The sequence below is a fragment of the Salarias fasciatus genome (assembly GCF_902148845.1).
Source record: "Salarias fasciatus chromosome 7 unlocalized genomic scaffold, fSalaFa1.1 super_scaffold_4, whole genome shotgun sequence".
Classification (NCBI taxonomy): Eukaryota; Metazoa; Chordata; class Actinopteri; order Blenniiformes; family Blenniidae; genus Salarias; species Salarias fasciatus.
Genome location: NW_021941229.1, coordinates 6,744,556 through 6,763,692, shown reverse-complemented (window position 1 = coordinate 6,763,692; position 19,137 = coordinate 6,744,556). Strand labels below are relative to the sequence as shown.

Genomic DNA, 19,137 nt, shown 5'->3' with positions numbered 1-19,137 from the left:
ACAAGAGACGCTTTCTGATGGGACTCAAACCCCAGCGGAACAGATGTGGAGGGACCAGAAAGTGGCCGTTCACAGATGTTTTCCTAACAATCCGAGAGAGCTTAAGAGCATCTGTCAAGAAGAATGGGATAAACTACCCAAATCCAGCTGCACCCTGGGGGACTCCACGCTTTAAGTGCTGTCAGAAGCACTGAAATCTTCTGGATAAACCTCGCTTCCAGTGGAAAACTTTCCGTTAAAAAGAAAAAGTGAACTGAAACAGAATACAGATATGACATGAGCTGCAAACTTAGTAAATCGTTCCTTTGAATTACAGTAGATCTGTCTTGTCCACCAGATGTTTCACCTTATTGATAAGGCCCCCGAACATAACCTCTATTTTTTTATCAGCCACATCTTCATTAATTTTACAGAACAGGAATTTCACTTGAGACCAAACAACAGCAGGTTTTACAGATATTCTTTATAAATTCTCAACATATGTTTCTGTAGTAAAAAACAACATATTTACATTGCATATTTACAGTACATACAGCATTTACAAATAAATATGGGAGACATTTTACACCGTGCTGTGCAAATCATGCCACATAAATGTCATTTCCCTAGCCCAACATCTCACATCAGATCGGTTAGATGCTTTAAAACCATCCGAGACATGCTGCTCCTATCATATTGAAATATTATATCATTAAACTGTACAATATTTTTTCTATAAATTAATACACCTCCATTACTTGTTACTATGTAGCTTTACTCTCTAATTAAAAATGGGGGAAAAGAAAATATCCAAAAGGCGACAATGTTGCACATACATTCAGTCAGATTTCAACAAGGGCGGAAGAATTAAATTTACACATCTTTTCTACTGACAAGGGGGTAGGAAGGATTAACTTGGCTCCTGTAACTGTGTGAGAGAGCGAGAGATCACACAGACTGAAGGGTGGCTTTAAATGAAACAGCACCTCCTTAAATGAGAAAAAAGTACTAAAAATATATTCATCTGAAGATTTTTAAAGTCACGCTGCTTTGTAAGACTGGGTTTTGGTATGAGAAGGGTTGCAGGTGCTGAGCAGGTTGGCGTGTGGACTCTGGCCCTCAGTGGCTCTTTGTGAAGGGTTTCTGCAGACACAGCGAGCCGTGGTGAGGCAGCGGATGGCCGTGGTAGTGTTCGATCAGAGCTGTCAGACTGGGGAAGGTCACGTCGGATTCCAGAAACGTGCAGTCGTTCTGCGGGGGGACGGTTTGCATTTTTTAACACATAATTTGAGACGACTCTTTTGGAGGCACGGATAATAAATGTGAATAACAATCTTACCTCCTCGAAGAGTCTGTAATTCCTGGCTCTGCCTATACTGACGTCCCAGACCACCAGCACCTGCGCAGAACACATTCAAGACGTCTTTCAGGGATCTTTGTTAGGAGCAGAGCGTGTTCAGACTGAAATGGAAATTTGGACGGAGACTAAACAATTGAGGCTTGATGAACGGAAGTACCGACAAGTAACCTGATTAAAACATCCTGAATATAAATGATCACATTCACTTCAGTAAACTATAAAATGGGATTCACTTCCACTGTGTTCGATGAAGTGCACAAAAGGCCTTAAAGTGAATTTACAGTCTATTTTTTTATTTTGCTATGTATATACTGAATTTGTGACATCTAAGCTGAGGAAATATCTTTTTGAATTTGGTTTGTTTAAATACTAATATATTTTTGAATCTATGATTTGAACCATTTCATGTTAAACTTCAAGATGGGATAAAATTAAAAAAATAAAAACAAGTGAACAATGAAATGTGGAAAAAACTGTTTTACAATCTTTTTGGCTTGGCTGAGTAGAAAATTACTGCTATCAATGCAATATTCACAGCAAATTTCTTAGTTTTTGAAATTTTCCAAGAATTTCTGTCTGTGATTAAAAATAGCTCTATTCTATTCTATTCTATTCTATTCTATTCTATTCTAATCTAATCTATTCTATTCTATTCTACGTTAATTTCATGTTTCCTTTCATGTGCCTTTTTTGACAAAAATAGCAGAAATTCACATAAAATCAGATTATATTCCAATGGAATCAGAAATAATTCCGTGTAAAATAGAACAAGTGATATTTAATGAAGGCCATTAAAAGTTTCAAAAACTGGATTTTGTTCTTTAGGTAACTAATTATGAAGTACAAGCAAGTTAGGAGAGAAGAAAATGTGGTTTAAGTGTCTGTTTTCTGCATGATTTGACTGATTCTTTTACATATTTTAACCGATTAATGTCTTTTGGAGGAATAAAAAAATGAAAAAGAGAAAGATGATTGTTTTCTGTGATGCATCCACGGAGCGGATTTGTCTTTTTTCACTGTGTACCTTTGTTGTTTTGGTCCCTGAGTTTCTGATGCCGTACAGGCCGTCCTGAGGAGGAACCGGACTCTCTCTGAACAACCTGCAACACAAACACAACAACAAGTCCTTTATTTTCAAAGAAATCACAGAAAAACAGCGAAACATTGAAGAGGTCAACCGAGGTGATCTGCTGCTGGAGTTGAGTGGAGAGAGAGAGAGCTAAATACTAATCCCTCCAAACAGAAGCTGTGATTAAATACTTGTCCACTAGAGGGCAGAATCACTCAAAAAACAAACCAGCTGCAGCCTGCTGGTGTAGATTTAACATTTCATTTAAAAAAATCTGCTTTTAAAACATGAAAAAGAAGACATACTTTTCCACAAAGCTGGTCTCATTGGAATCGATGAAGACAGACTCTGGAAGCAGCATCTGGAAATAAAGACAAGTTAAAAGAGTGTTGATATTCACGCAGCCTAAAAGAGAGAAACGATCTGAAAAATGAGCAAATGTTGAGTTATTAATAGTTGTCAGGCTCACAGAACTTCAGTGAGGTGGGGGCACGTCAGGGTTTGAATAGTACAAAAAAAAAATCCCAAAATATGCTCTTTTATTTCAATCTTGTATAAAAATACAGCTTTTAGGTACAGATTTATTACCTTATTCAGAGTTATTCTATTCTATCAAGACATATGAGGCATGCATGTTCATGTTTTCTTCATATGACATCAAATAAAGCAGTTAGAGTGGAAATAAATTATGAAAACAATTTGTTCTTTTTCATCTTTGAGAGCAAATTATTTTAAAAATTATTATTTGTGTGCCGATAATTGAATTGCATTATTTTAATCAGTTTTGTTTTCGTCCATTTGTTTTAATGAATAAGGGGGGAATTTGGACAGTCAAATCAGAATGAATTAATGATAAATTGAATTCAAATGTTGAATAAAAAGTAACATAATGAATGTCAGCAGACAAAAAGTCAAATTTAGAGTTGCGAATAGACTTCACAGGTCATGGTTTGAAAAAGCTCATTTTAAGGTTGGCCGATCAGACTGGATAAGAATGTAAATATTCTTTGTAGTCACTGCATCAAACACTTGGATTAATACTGTTAAAGGGCTTACAGACCCTGAAACCTCAAAATCCAGCCCAGCATATACGGTACTTTGATTTCTCAATGAAGGCGACTGGTATTTGTAATTTACTGTTTGAGTCAAAGAAAATCAAACAAACTTGTTGAACTCGTTCGGGTTTTGTATTCTCACCTTTGCACTGAGGTAAGATAAGAATGTAGGTTCCTTTTAGACGACAACGTTTTAACATTTTCTTTTCAGAAAAGTTTCGCGTTTAGTTAGAAACGTTTTTAAAACGATGTCTGTTTAAAATGCTGAAAGAGATGTAGTTTTCCTGTAGTGCCACTAGTGGGTGCTGATGGTTGTTTGTAGATGACACTTTGCTTCACTTACGTTCTCGTAGTCGTCGTCGGGCTCTTCTTCGCCACATTTGTTCGGCTCTCGTTTCCTCCGGACGTCGACGGGCGTCTCATCACTCAGTGAGCGGAAGCTCTGACCTTCTGGAGATGCTCTTCTGGTGAGAAAACACGTCTCATAAAGATTCCATGAACGAAAATGTAGGCTACACTTCCTCAGTTTTAATTTTCTCTTTATAGACAAAATTGTTCCTTCATTTCTTCATCTGGGCCAACAAAGATCTGGATTTCCTTGACTTGTCTTCTTGAAAACGCTCTCTGATTCCTCAGCCCCTGCTCTCCCGTTAGCTGCGGTTACATGGACGATGAGTAATCCGATTAAACTCATCATGTAAACACTTCAGTCTAATTGATTTAAAAAAAAAAATAATCTGAAGAGGTGCTGTTCTGTTAGTGATATATCAGACTGTTTCCTGCTGAGGGACCTTTGGGCACATATCTGCTATGTAACTTCACCAGACGCTTCACACGTGGCACTTATCAAAGGAGCAATCGGTAGACAACATCTCTCTACCCACATCAGGAAACGCCAGGCTAACCTAAACACCCGACTGTGTATAACAGAGTGACACATTCTGAGTAGATTTCTGTCCGACTTACTGAAAGGCTGAACCCGGCTGTTTGGGTTTGGTTGTAGGTATCGGGGGCTTGAACGCCGGTGGGGGGGGCTTGGGCGTCGCTGTCTTATTGTGAAGTCTGGTGTTCTGTGGCGAAGCGAGCTGGGGGTGTCCGGGGGACATGTGGTTGACAGACAGGGGGTTACTTTGTGGGGCTGGTACGCTCGGCTTGCTCCGGTAGCAGTTGTTACCCAGCGACTGGCTCCCCCCAGCGTTGAGGGGGTGAAGCGGGCCGTTGAGGGCCATCCGGGTCTCCAGCTGGTTACAGATGGGCAAAGTGGCCGGGAACTGGACGCCAAGGCCGGCCAGAGACCTCCGGTCTTTCCTGTTGGTCCCAGAAACCCCGACCTCCGCCGAGGTCAACCTGGGCTGCAGAGGTCTCTTGTTGTTGGGGGGCGGGGGAGGCGGAGGGGTTACAGAACTGGGCTTGTGCACACGAGGGGTGAAGGGAAGGGAAGGGGATGCGCCTTTGATAGCGTCCTTCTGGATCATGGGAGGGGGGGTGGAGGGCGGCGGCTTCTTGGGCAGGGGGCTGGTGGGCATCCTGTGGAGGGGCGGGACGGGGGGAGGCAGGCCTTTGTGGGAGACGTGGCTGCAGTCCTGGCGAAGGGGCATCAGGGCGGGGACCGGGGGCGGGGGGTAGGAGGGAGGCGGCCCGGTGGGTCGACCTGAGAGGGGAAGAACAAAGACATTTCAGATCTTTTACAAGAGAACAACCTGCTGGAAATCTTTCTCCAGCAGGAACTTATGTTCTCCAAAGAGAGATTTGATCAAACTCAAAGGAAATAAAATAGCTAAAATAAATGATAAATGGTTAAAGGAGCTAAAATGGCTCAAACTACATACTAAAATGACTAAAAGAAACACTAATATGGCAAAAATGGCTAAAAAAAACACAATAATAAAATGGTAGCCGTTCCAGACAACCCAAGATCATGGTCAAAGTGCTAAATAGCTAAAAAGAATTTCAAAAAATATGATAAAACAACTGAAGAATCAAAGCTGAGGGAACACATAAACTGTTAACATGTTGAATATATCAAACTGTGTGTAAGCTTCACCTGTAGATGTTGGGGAACAGTCATTATCCGGCTTGACGTAGTCATCTTCATCCTCGTCATCATCATCCTCGCCGTAATCTTGCCAGGGGGAGCAGAGGTACGTCAGCACAGGAACGTGTTCGCTGGATCAGTTGTGTTTTAGCTGTTAATGTCTTACCATCTTCTGTGGTGTCGACAGGATGTTTGATATCCATGGGCCTCTCTATGGTGCCGTAGAAACTGTCGGCGTCAGAGTCGGATTCACTGAGGAAAGAACATATAAACAAATAGACGTTAAAGCATTTAGTGAGCCCAACAGCTTAAAAAAAAATAGCAAATTAAAATGACCAGTTTTGAAATCCGGGGTTACCTCGGAAGGTTGGACTCTTTCCTGTCGTTATAGTGGTCGATCTCCCTCCGCAGATATCGCATCCATTTCTGTGAGACAAGAAATTTCACAGATGACATTAAACTCTTTGGTGTGTCACAATTGTGACCGAATACTAACACTACCGCAAAAGGCTGTCGTGAGAATAAGAACAAAGCGAAGCCAAACTTAGTGGGAATATCAGTTAAGATTGTCGCTCTCACCCTCCGCTCGTCCTCGCTGGCTGCAGAGAAGAACCAGGTCCTGTGTTTCTTACTGAAGTGGACGATCTTGAAAGGGAAGACGTTGTTGGACGTCGTCTCCTCTGCTGCTCTCATTACTCTGTGACGGAGGGAAAAAGTAAAAATATTATTCTCAAGAGCATTTCTCAAAGTGTGGCTACTGTCAAAAAGCCAATAAGCTTAAAAAGTGCTGCGCAATGCTTCATTTGCCCAATATCCTGGGAAGAGACCAGGGAATGTGCTGTATCAGAACAATAACTTTAACAAGAGGGGGTTCCTTCAGTATTTTTTTCAGTTCTAAAGGACAATTTATTGATGTGCCAAGCAATGTTTGCTTGTGGAGATGACTGGAGAACATAAAAAAAAAGCTTTTTGAGTAATAATAATATCAAACTAATGCTTCTCTGTTAAGGTTAGGTTTGTGCTAAAGGACATGAACAATTTACTATGTTGAAACAAGAACTGAAAGATTTTCTATTTATCGATAAAATTATTTAAAATGTCAGCATAGTTAGCCATTTTGGTGCAGAGTAAAGTCAAATATCCCAAAACCAATGCACTCTCCTCACGGCATTTATCATTTCTTTAAAATCTTGTGCCACTAAGGAAGCAACACATGACACTCATCTCTGTTTTTTGGCGATCTTAAACTGCAGACATGTACAACCCGCTTTTAACACAATCTTTTTCTCTTGTCAGTGGTCTAGTGAAATAGCACTGACCTGTTGTAGCCGTTGAGTGAGAACGCCCCCTGTGGAGCAGGAGAGGTACTGCTCTTGAAGTAATACACGCAGCCCTTGTGGATGATGATGTACCTCAGCGGCCCTGTGGGACAAGCGTCAGACGGTCAACATGCCTCTTTGGATCCATTTGTGCTGACTCGATGTTTAATTCTTTTTAGGCAGATGCAACAATAAAGGTGAAGTCGTGGACACTTACACTTCAAGAGGCTGAACTGGCTGCCCCCCTTCTTGTGGAGGTATCCCGCGGTGGTCACTCCCCCCGGCATGGTGAGCAGGTTCTGAGCCCCAATGGCCCGCATGGGCACCGGCCAGCACACCTCTGGAGATGACATGGTTCTGCAGGGGAGGAAAAGACCGGATCAATCTCCCAGCGTCAGCCACAGATAAGATATGAGCTCTACACAAGGAAAAAGGCTCGAGGGGATGAGTCTGAAAGGATAACCAGCTCACAATCAATGCCAGAACATCAAATTATCTCAAAGATCAGGGTGATGAATTCACTTGGACACAATATCTGTCTCCATGTAGGAAGCTAAGAAAAACGCTGCTTTTACGAAGCGCTGCGACTGAGCATGTGCACCACAGCAGCTGGAAATAGTTCTTCTGTGAGTAGATGGACAATAGCCACTTGTGTCCAGAGCGTCATGACTCCAAGTCCCATGTCCGTGTTCTCCGACTGTTAATGTTTACAGCGTATTGCTGTCATTTGGGGTTTCATTACAAAAACAAATACAATCCATCAGAAGGTAAGCCACATCGTTTTCAGTATATTTTCTATTTCATGTAAACAAACATCGTTTTCAAAATGTTGCTGTGTGAATACCAAACTTTTTGAAGTTACATTGCGAAAACCATTCGTTTTTATTTGAAACACTGTTGTGTAATTGGGGCCCTACAAGAACATTTAAGATGTAGATTCAAATGACAGATCCAACCTATGAAAAGACAGCTTGACCTGATGTTTTAGCCGGTGTGTATTTACGTATATTGGAAGTGTGGGTTTGATTCGTTATCTTGTACATGTCTTTCCTTGAGGAAAAAAACCGAATTCCAAAAAAACAAAAAAAAAGTCTCATAAACCTGAACATGTGCCTAATAAACGTAGGTGTGAATCATGAAGAGCAGTTCATGACCCCCTGTGTTGTTTCCTGACAACACGTTGATTCAGTAAAGTGGTTTCTTGGGTGCGTTGCTTCAGTATGAGGATGTGTTGTCACTGATTTGCTTGTAAATTCAAAGTCCTTCCTCAAACTGTGACACGACGACTGACACCCGAGGTCACGCGTGACCTCAAGATCTGCTAGAAACAGGACACACTCAGAGATTCGCCATCCACCGGCTGGAATCAGCTGTCAGGAATCAGGATTAAAGGAGTCTGAGTCCTGATGGATCAAGGCATACGATCTTTCTTCACAAGAAATGCTTTCTGATGAGGAAAGTCTAGTGCTAACGTCACAATCCAGCAGTGACGACACGAGCATCTCTTCCACTTCAGAGGTGTTTTCTTCTGTGAAGAACCCTGTTTGACCCAAGTGTGACCCGCTCGGCTGTTTCCTACCTTCTGTTGAGCTTTTTGCTGATGCTCTGGAAAGCAGAGCTCTCCCTCAGCAGGCAGACCGTGGAGGCTAAAGACGGCAGAAGGTCCATGACGGACAGACCGGAGTCCTTCTCCTCCCCTCGCTCTGTCCCCACTGGGTCTACTTCTGCGTCTCATCCGATCCAAACAGAGAGGGACTTCTGATCTGCTGCGTTCTCTCATCAGGCTCTTTTCATTTCTCTATCTGATCCTTTCAATGTCTCTCTCTCACTCTCTCTCTCTCTCGATTTCCATCTCTCGTGCGCTCCCTCGCACATAAACACTCTCAGATTGAGATAACACTCCCACGCGTTCGCGAGTGCGGATATCCACGCCTGCAGAGACACCAATACGTCGGACAGGAGGCGTCAACGTGCCGTTCAGCTGAGATTTAATGCAGATTTAATGGGAAATGTCGATCGGTGTGCAGAAAAGACGAGAAAAACAGGGAAAAGTGAGTCAAAATAAACATCCGTGTGGACGCGCTTCATCTTTGGGTGTGTTTATGTGTGAATTCCAGTCTATCAACGATATCTACTGACCTCAGAGGGAGAGGGTGTGTGTGAAGTCCAGGAATGAAGTTACTTAAGGGACTTCACACAAGAATTCACTTTCTTCCACTGACGTGATAGTAGAAGAGAAAAGCAGCAGGAGAGAGAAAGCAGTTTGAATCTTCATTGATTCATAATGGATTTGAGGAACAGTCTTTCTTCTGGTTATTCAAATAACTAGAAAAGGTAGATTTTTTTTAGTCAGCAACTAAATCCCATTGTTCCTTTCCTTTCTCCCTCTACAACTTCTGCTTTAACTAGATTATAGCAATGTTCATTTTGGCAGCTCCACCTGGGTGGTCGTGTTTCTTTGATTGTTTTGGGTCCGGTGTTCAGGTTCGCGTTGCTTCTTTCTTTTATCTTGCTCATCCTTGCAGCTCAACCAGTATGTTTCGGTTTAATAGCTTTTTTGAATCAATGTGCTATTTTCCATTGCTTCATCACAGTTGGAAATAAGAGCTGTATGTGACACACAAGAAAGACTTTGAGTCCAGGGTGAACAAGAGGAATTAGACCAGGAGCCACAAACTGTAGAATCTTATCTACAATGAGCCATATTGGTCAAACAGAACCAGAATAATCTTTAACTTTCATCTTTTCTTTGATTTTGTGGAATGTATCTGATGAAAATGTCAATGTTTGTTACATTTTCTACTGAAAATGCTTACAGTCTGAACAATAACAATTTTAACAGTACCTTTCGGTGCAAAATACTATGAAATTTCCAAAAAAACCCTACAATCTAAAGTCCAGAAAACAATATTTTCTTTGAAAAGTGTCTTTTCGGCTAGCTGCAGTGAGCTTTTGCAGTAACTGAAATCAACACATTGACACCGTTACAAAACAATTTGGCAGAAAAACATTTTATCATTTTGATTTGCACCTTCTGGAAAGAAAAACTGACCCAAGATGTCAGAAGAGAACAGTGCAGCATCAGGCGTCAAGAATGAGAGTAAACAGAGGGAAGGCTGCGATGTGGACAGAGGAGGGAGTGAGAGCGAAGAACCGATAAGACGTGCAGGCCGGTAACCGTCCTGAAACACTATAAATCACGCGGGTGGAGCAACGGTTTCTGACCTCTGATTGCCCGACACACTGTGCACGTGTGTTTATGTGTGTGTGAGTGTGTGTGTGTGTGTGTGTGTGTGTGTGAGAGAGGACTTGAAGAGGACATCAAAAGCTAAAACATGTGGTTTACTCTCTAACTCTACTGCTCAGTGTTTACTGATATCTACCTGATAAGACATCGACACGCACAGGCATTACATAACGTGCACACGCACACACGGACACATGCACTCAGACTCACACACACACACACACACAGAAAGTATGTATTTCCAGGACTTCTGGGGACATCGTTTTGGCTTACACTAATTTCCTGCTTTGCTGAAGAAATATTTAGCCGAAACTAAAACCTGCTTCCTCTCAACCTGAACCTCAACACCTGAACCCGAACTGAACCCTGACACTGCTCTCCAACTCAAACGTCCCTTTCTGGGACCTGCTTCTGGTTTTCACAAAGATGATCGGTCCCCGTACCATCTTAACTTTCTTAAAAAAAAAAAAGATAAACATTTCAATTTCAAGTATCGTGGCCTCCAAAACACAGGGAGACACAGACAGATAAGCCTGCAGTACTCTGCTCTTAACTGATCCTCACACTGTCTGGCTGAGGTCAAGGACCGCTTATCAGCACGCCAGGACTTCCTGCTGCTCTCGTCCACGCTGCAAGTAGCTGAAACAGACAAAACTGAAACAACAGAGCGGTGACGACTGACTACACACTCAGCGTTTTCATACGGTTTCTAGGAAGTGACCGAAAGGCATTTTCCTCCGACAGAGTAACTCAGCAGCAGAGATGGAAACTTTGAGAAATTCCCTGTAAGAGTCCAAATCTGGATTTCTGACAAGACGTGAACAGGACGTTGTCTTCTGCTCCTGCTTATTTTGTTGCAATCCATTGACTTTTGTCCACAATCGAGGAAATCCCTCACAATAAAGCTCTTCTCCTCGGTTAGCTGAGATAAGGAATGAGGACTGATGATCGGTTCATGTTGGAGTAAAGATAATGGCAGAGTTAGCCAGAGTCGTTATCGAGGAAAAACACGTATATCCATCTTTCACTCCTCATTCCTTCTGTGTTCTCCCAGGAACCCCTGAGCCGACTGAGATAAAACGCTGCGATCAGCTGCTGGGTCGACCTCAGGGATTTGTCTTGATGGCGTTTCCTGGAACATCAGGGGTCGTATAATTGATCGTCCATCTTCAATTAGAACCAAAAACGGCTGCATTTTCTACTTTCTGGTGCGAAATACAGCGAAATAAAATCCCTCTCCTGCAGCTTTCATGCAGCATCACTGACATCTCAGCGTGAATTCTACTGTGTCTGCCACTCTTAAGAGTTTAAAGAGTCAGTGATTTCTTTGGAATAGTTCCCATTTCCTGATCTCCTCATTCTATGAAGTGAGGTGTGACTCACCGACGCTTGTTTCAAAAGAAAAGCAGAGAGCGCCGGTATCTGAACCCTCTCACCTCAACTCACCGTTTGTCTTTTTTTTTGTTCTGCGCTCTGAGTTCTGCTCGTGAGCCAGAGATCTTTATCAGAAAACTGCTTTTTGACGGGAAGGGAAGCAACAGGAGCCGCGCACATACCAGACTCATTCAAACACATTTCCTTCCTGGACACACACACACACACACACTTGCGCGTGCACATTTTAATTGTGTTTGGATGCCACAGCTGCTCATAATAAGCAAGATTAAAAGAATGATTAAGGAGTGACATTTTACCGTAATTACTGTAGATTATGTAAGTTATCTCTTTATAAAAGACACAACTTCAAATCCTCCTCGCTGTGAGGGTGTTACACACATTTGACATTCAGTCCTGTCTTCATGTTCTGTGTGAGAGCTTCAAGAACATGGTGGAAACCTTCAATTTAACCACATTTCGACTATCTGCTACAACCTACTCAAGTCAGCATCAGTCAGTGGGATGCCGAGTCAGCAACTCTACTGTGGATAGATGGAACAACGCTATTCTGACCATATTCTAAGTCCCTGTTGTTTGGTTTTGTAATGAAACCACATTCCTATGGACAAAGTATGGAGCTGGATTATTACAGGAGACTCTCAAAAATAAAACTGCCGAGTCCCAGGAGGCTGTTGTGTAAACTGACCCCCAAAGTGCAAGAAAAGTTTTTCATTTTCACTTGAAGCCACTGCCGTGTGAACGGGGGGCTTACAGGAACATCTGGAAGTGGCAGTCGAAGTCATGACTCACCCGGAAACTTCTCATTCATTCGGCTTCTCAGCAGCTTGTCGTCACCATTAACCACATCACTGGGCAACTCCAGACTGGATTTAGGTGAACAAGTAGACTTGATGCAAACCCCCAAAAAAACTCACTGATACCACCAATGCAGTAAAAACTGAGATCCTATCAAGAGCACAAAAAACAGAAGCATATCTTATCTACGAGTAAAAGAAGAACTGAGGTTTGAAGACTGACCGCTGGAGTTTGGAGAAAATGAAACTGAACCTGGTGCTGCTGCAACCTGGAAAACCCCGAAAGAATAATGCCTCGGAACTGTATCTGGTCTGAATGACCACAACACTAGGTGCGTTCGACATGAGAAAGCCAGAGGCAGACCTTTAAGACTTTTGAGCCGCCCCGCCCAGATGTGGCCCGGCGTCACTGATACGTAGGACCTACGTAGGGCATCGAAAACTCGCGAGACCCAAACGAGATCGGTCACAGAGGTAGCCGCGTGAGCTGCTCGAGAGCAACTCACCGCGGCTACCTGGCCCACCTCTCTGTTTCATACAGGCAGGGGATTGGACCCCAGCCCACTCGTCATCAGTTTGATGACAACGCGCTTTATTTGCATAAATAAACACCCAGTCCCGGCTCCAGCCCAGTGTAGAGGGGGGAGGGGGGGCAGCGGCGGCGGCGGCTACAAACGGGGGGGGGGGGGGGGGGGGGGGGGGGCAGCGGCGGCGAAAAAGTAACGGAGCAACACAAAGACAGAATCCACAGATCAGAGGCCTGTTCTACTGTGTCCAACAACATATGATCATTAATCACATTGGTAAAAAGCACAAATAGTAATAAAACAAATGATAAAATAACCAGCCCTCACCTTTAGTAGAGCTGGAGTCTCCACTTTTTTTTTTTTTTTTTTTTTTAATTTTGAATAGCGCAACACTTAATATTGATTTGATCAAGCCAGTGGAGTTTGCTGTTGTTTTTTAAGCACAAAATAGACTGAAAACTTTATTTATTAATTTTTTGGACTGAGGGGGCGAGGCAGTCTGCCCCCCTTGATGCCTGGTTGCACTTGCAGCAGCAGGCACGCTTCACATGACAGAAGCCAAAACGTAACTTAAAATTATTTTGTTTTTTTAAAATTGTATTCATTTCAGTTAACTGAATATGAATTAACACAATGTGACACACAAAAGAAATTATGAATTGTTTTGTTTTTAATAAGAAAAACAAAATTACCCCTCTGACAGCCAGGGGGGGCAAGGAGGCACAGGCGGGGGGGGGGGGGGGGGGGGGGCATTGCCACCCTGGATGACGGGCCTGTAAACACCCCCCACAGTGGAGTCATGAGAAACACCAACATGGAGAACATAGGGTTGTCCGACTTGGAGGCAGACTTATAACTCCGCCCCACGGCTGCGCCGTCTACTTCGTCTAGCTCCGTCTACCTCTGGCTTTGCCATCGTGAACGCACCTACTGTCTGACAGACGCACCGATGAGTCAGGAAAATTAGCAGCTGGTTCATGATTCTAAATTAGGGCGTTAATTCAGATTACTGCAGGACAGCAGACTGTGTGACTGTTTTTATTTAAAACAGTCACTTTGGTGAAATGTTGCTGAACACAACCTGTTAACAGGTCCTGTGTTTTTGTGTTGCTGCAATCTGACAAAGGGAAAGGCTGAATCCCATTTCACCCCTTAGCCCTTCCCCTTGGCCCTACCCCTCGTTTTGCGCGTTCACGTGGAGGGGTAGGAGTGTCCCAATTGTCATTATGACGGAGGGGTAGGGCCAAGAAAGAGGGCCAGTCACCCCTCCAAAAGGAGATTCTCGAGAGGCACACTCCAAACGGAGGGGTATCGGCCGATGGCGAGGGGCGCTTGTTCTTTCAGCCTAGATCATGCCTGGCGGGCGGGGTTAATTCACTTCCGCATTGACTGGAGTGATCGTTTCCACACCCGCGCATTCCAGGCGCATTCCAAACACAACAGATAGACGATTATTTTCAATAAACTGGTTTCTTCAACACGGCCCGCCTGGAATGCGCGGGTGGGAAACGAGCGCCCCCGCCAATGCGGAAGTGAACTAACCCCACGGTCCAGGCGAACAAAACAAGCGCCCCTCGCCACCATCGCCACTGGATGACAGATTTCTCAGAAAGCCTTCCAAGATCGGCAAGATGGCGGCGTCCGCAACGAAAGACGTTCATAAATGTCAGTATTTTGTCAATTAATAAAGTTTTAAAATGTAAGAAAAACATTCTTCTTCGGCAGATAATTGTCGCATCTGCCTACGTCATCGGCAGCGGCGACTACTGATGACGTACGCGATTGTCGGAGGGGTGTCCCAATTCGGAGGGGTTGACTTTCTCCCCTACCCCTTAGCACTCCGTTTCATAGGCGGAGGGCCAAGGGGAAGGGCCAAGGGGAAGGGCTAAGGGGTGAAATGGGATTCAGCCAAAATATCAAGAAGTCATATCAGATAACAGTATTGCATTTATGACAATGAAATTAGATTTTAAGAACAGCAACTCAATAGTTTTTGCACTCAAAGCGGCTCGCTGGACTGTCAGGAAATTTCCAGAGACTTGTCGTGCATTTCTGGACTCAGCCAGACCGGCATTTGTCATTATCTGCTGACAGTTTCCACAGCTGACAGGTGTCTGCTTCAGATGAACATGTGTGGCTAACCGAAGCGCGAGCCCCCGCCATGTGCAATCGGCTCACAGACAAAGAGCCGTGAAAGGTCAGAGCTAAACCGCCGACCCAGTTGCATCGCAGGCAGTCCGTCCCGTCCAGGAAACAGACGCCGTCGCACTGAACCGCACTTTGTTCCTGCAAAGAGCGACTCGAGCCGTTCACACACCGGTCCGGCGCCGCTTCGCTTCCAGGTGTGCGAACGTGAATAGAAACCGACGGCCATCCGGTTCACGCTCACGTCAAGTCATCCACGCTTCCATTTTCACTTCAGCGCGTGTCCAAATGACAGCGAGTAACAGCGAGGAGAAGAGAGAACATGTGAAGTGAAACCGCGAGAGTTAATTTCAACGATGACAGTGAAGCTTTCTCGGTTCTGCCCGAGTGAACTTTCTAACACAGCTGACAAGAACTTTCAATTCTGACGTGCTACAAATCGAATGATTCATGGTTTACAGCGAGTTTCTCTTGCTCTCCGACTCAAATGAGGGTTTTCATGTGTGATATTGCTGAGATCAAGTTAAGATATTTAAGATTTTAATCTTTTTTGCACCACTCTCTCAAACTAAACTGGCATTATTCTCCTTTTCTCCAAAAATAAGCGTGATGATTATCAAGAGTGAACCTTGCGTTGATTACAAATTTAAAAAAACAACATTGTTATGCCAGCAGCTAAATTTCAGGTAATTTCATGATCTGAGCATGCTTAACAATCTGAGCACATCTGGATGATGCAGATGTTTTCTGCTGTTGGCTTCCCCACTGTGTTACAAATGTGTCCCTGCTGACAGACGGCCTCACAGCATCTTCAGTTTGTAGATGTATTTATATTTGGTGAGCAAAAGCCAAGAAGTCAGGAGTCCCTCTGGAGCTGGTGGTGCATTTAGAAGTGACTGGCAAAGTTACATCTCACAAGTGGGAAAAATGCTCCCGTGGCAGTAAGGTGAGAATTTCCCACTAAGAAAGTGGCAAGTTTTGAAAACTGCGTGGAAAAAACAATAAAAGGACTCGCTTACAAGATATATATTGTAAGTGTTATATATTGTATACACAATATATACATTGCAGCAGCATCATGGCTTAACATCAACATTTTCATGAGCAGTAAAGCACACCGTGTGATGCCGATTAACCTATAAGTATCAGCTTATATCCGATTAGCCATAAACATGAATTTAACCGAGTTCAGTCTCGCAGTGTGAGAGCTGGATGAGCGGCCGAAAGAGAAAGTTCACCTGCAGCAAGCAGCCTTTTCAGAAAACTGAAACAGCAAGAACAAAAACCCAACTCAGGTCCACTTTCGTGAATTGTGGCTCCTGCCTTCAGCAGGAAGTGGACTGTCGTCACACTGTGGCAACCAAGGAGAAGGATTCCTCTCACACACACTGATCTTAATTACCGCACGTTTCCTGTAAACCAGCGGTTCAACAAAAAGGTTCAAACAGAGGAGATTTTCTTTCTTTTAACATCAACAAATCAAAAACCAAAGAAAAGTGACGATTCTGGAAAGTGTGAGAGCCGTTTCTGCTGTAAATGGAAGTGAAACTAAACCCCCTCCGAATCGTGGAAATGGGGTCTGCTTTTACTGCGCCCGCATGTCAAGCTGCTAAAAATGAGTAACAGTGTGAAAACACCCAACACACACTTGTGAAGAGCTTGCTTCATGTGGACGTGTCCTCATTGGCAGGTGGAAACTGTGGTTGGTAAAATAAGTGCATGAAAGTCCCGAAATGTTTATTCATCAGCGACACGACCCTCATTCATCAGTGTTGCGGCATCACATTCAGCTTCATTAAGATTAAACTACACTTGTCTTCTGCCTTCTTGACGCTGCTCTTGATTCTGAACGAGGCGTACTTTGAAAAATTAACTCTACTCCTCCGGCAAACCTTTTGTTTGTGTGTGAAATTCAGATTAAGGTAGATCTGAAAGCTTCCCGCTGAAGGCGTCGCGCTGTGGGTTGTGAAAGATGTTGGTACGGTCGCAGCTTTCACTGCAGCTTCCCTGGCCTCTGCGACTGTAAATCTCATGTTTACATCCAATTTTCCGACCTTTGTGAGGACTCAGAGGATGAAATGTTTCACAATAGAAGCAAAAACAAACAGCTGAGCATCAGTGCAGTGGAAAATAAAAGCTGCTTCACTGATCTCTTGCATTGAGGAACTGTCAAAGACAATGACTGCTTCTGCAAATCAAGTCTGATGTTCACGACGTTACCAAACCTCACGCAGGTTACCAAACCAATCTGACACTCTGGTCTAAGTTCAGTGGGGATGGGACTCCTCCGGGTCCTCCAACGCCACGGAACAAGCCACAGGATGCGAACAGAGGGAGGGAAGGAGATCCAAGATTGACGGTACGGTCCCAACTTACATTTGCTCCCGGACGCACATCCTGGGGCTCGGCCGGGAGGTCCGAACGAACGACTTCTTCTTCCTCACCGACGGGGCGGACATGTCGAGGGACATGACGGCGACACCACCGTACAACATACGACCATACTTTGAAGGCACGTGGAAGAGACCGAGGGTGGACGTCCTGCAGGGAGAGTCCGGGCCAGAGTCGATCCAGGGAGGCGGACGAGAATTCAAGGCAAGAACGCAGAACGGGCGACCAGACGGAGGTGGAAATTTTCAAAGAAATGACAACACGGGAAGATCGGCGCGGTCGGTTAGAGAGCTGCTGGTGGTCTGGAGCTCCGACGCTCCGCTTGACATTTCCTGAACGGGGGCTCCTCCTCTGATAGGCCGACCGGCTTCAGCACCTTCCTTCCTGTTTCCTCAAAGACAGGATGTGATTGGCTGCCAGACGAGTTCCACACCGCTACACACACATTCAGAAACACCGGACCTGAGAAAGAAGCCGTGGGACTTTCCAACTTGTACGACTGGAACAATGCAGAGGTCAAACACACACACACACAGACACACACACATACACACACAGCTTACTGCTGACCATTAGCACTCAACCATCACAACCAAGTGTCAGATTTCAATGTTAACTTTAATTAACTTTAATTGAATAGAAAGATTCAAATCGTAACTGCAGAACAACGGTGGCCCGTTCGTAAGAAGAGGCTCTGAACGCGACACAAAGGGCAGAATTAGGACACACTCTCGCACGCAAAGACAAACCCGACCTCAGATTTAAGTTAAGTAAAGATTCGTGCCGGCTCCGATTTCCTGCATCTCACACACCAAACACACACACACACGCCAGCCTAAAAAGGCCTGAATCCAAACGGACACGTGCAGCGTTCACCGATCCCAGAGAAAACAAGGAAAACACAACTGCTGTGAAACATGGAGTACCGCTCCTGCTCGGAAAATAGGAAGTCCAGAACAATAGAAATATCTCCTTTTTTTTTTTTTAAGTGTACTTTTACTACATAAAGTGTTCAAATTCGATGAAGACAGTTGTAACGAACTTCAATGTTTAAATTGTATCAGTCTCAGCACACACACGGTTTATGTTGAAAACACACATTAACTAGTGAGTCAGAATTTTCACGGGTAGAGCGACCAACATCAAAATGCAAAATGATGCATTCGATCATTGATCGTGCATACTTGCCCATGTCCTGCTGAAATCCTCTGTTTTACCACTTCTTTAATAAATACCCAAAAGGAACAGCTGAGTATGTGATATGAAAGAGTCTAATCGTATGCAAATGCTTTGAAATAAAAACATCACAAAACTGTGTTAAGGAAATTTAAACTATATGAAAAATGTAAATTCAAACGAAAGTGCACAAAGAAAGACAATGAAATGTCTTTTTTTTTTTCTAATGACAGTAACAAGTTTCCTACAGGAAAGAATTAATTTTCAAAAAGTCAACATGCCTAAAATCAGCATCCCAGATGAACATGACATACTTCTTGATACATAATGCACCTGGCAGGAGGAATAACACATCATACTAGAGAGAAATGCTCTCTCTGTATGACTTCACCATTTTGAGTATTTCTGTTTCATTTCAAATCTCCTGTTTACTGGAGGATCAGCAAAGTAAAGAATATGAGCATCATTCTGTCTCTACAGGAGTGACGCTTTAAATAAACATCAGCTTCCTTTTCTAGGAGCTGCCTGCATGCTGGTAATTTATGTCAACTCCTGATTTCCTGCTTATTTACGTTTTTTTTTTCCCTTTTATTTCTCATTTGTTCCAAAAGTTTAACGATGATTCACAGACTTCCAACTAAA

General features: G+C 43.7%; 1 protein-coding gene across 3 annotated transcripts; it reads right to left on the bottom strand.

Moving 5' to 3' along the window:
• Positions 1–443: 443 nt before the first annotated feature.
• Positions 444–17,608, bottom strand: sh3bp2 (SH3-domain binding protein 2). 3 transcript variants are annotated; one of them, XM_030084708.1, is made up of 13 exons: positions 17,305–17,608; positions 7,035–7,174; positions 6,818–6,920; positions 6,078–6,195; positions 5,857–5,924; positions 5,665–5,750; positions 5,508–5,585; positions 4,430–5,114; positions 3,807–3,927; positions 2,714–2,769; positions 2,364–2,439; positions 1,319–1,378; positions 444–1,230 (listed from the first exon to the last, which is right to left on the bottom strand). In XM_030084708.1, exons 1-13 carry the CDS (start codon positions 17,421–17,423, stop codon positions 1,099–1,101), a joined length of 1,842 nt encoding a protein of 613 aa, XP_029940568.1. In that variant the 5' UTR covers positions 17,424–17,608; the 3' UTR covers positions 444–1,098. The 3 variants fall into 3 exon arrangements, with proteins under 3 accessions (XP_029940568.1, XP_029940569.1, XP_029940570.1); XM_030084709.1 differs by having other exon boundaries at positions 3,807–3,924; XM_030084710.1 differs by lacking the exon at positions 17,305–17,608 and adding an exon at positions 8,397–8,840.
• Between the last annotated feature and the right edge of the window lie 1,529 nt (positions 17,609–19,137).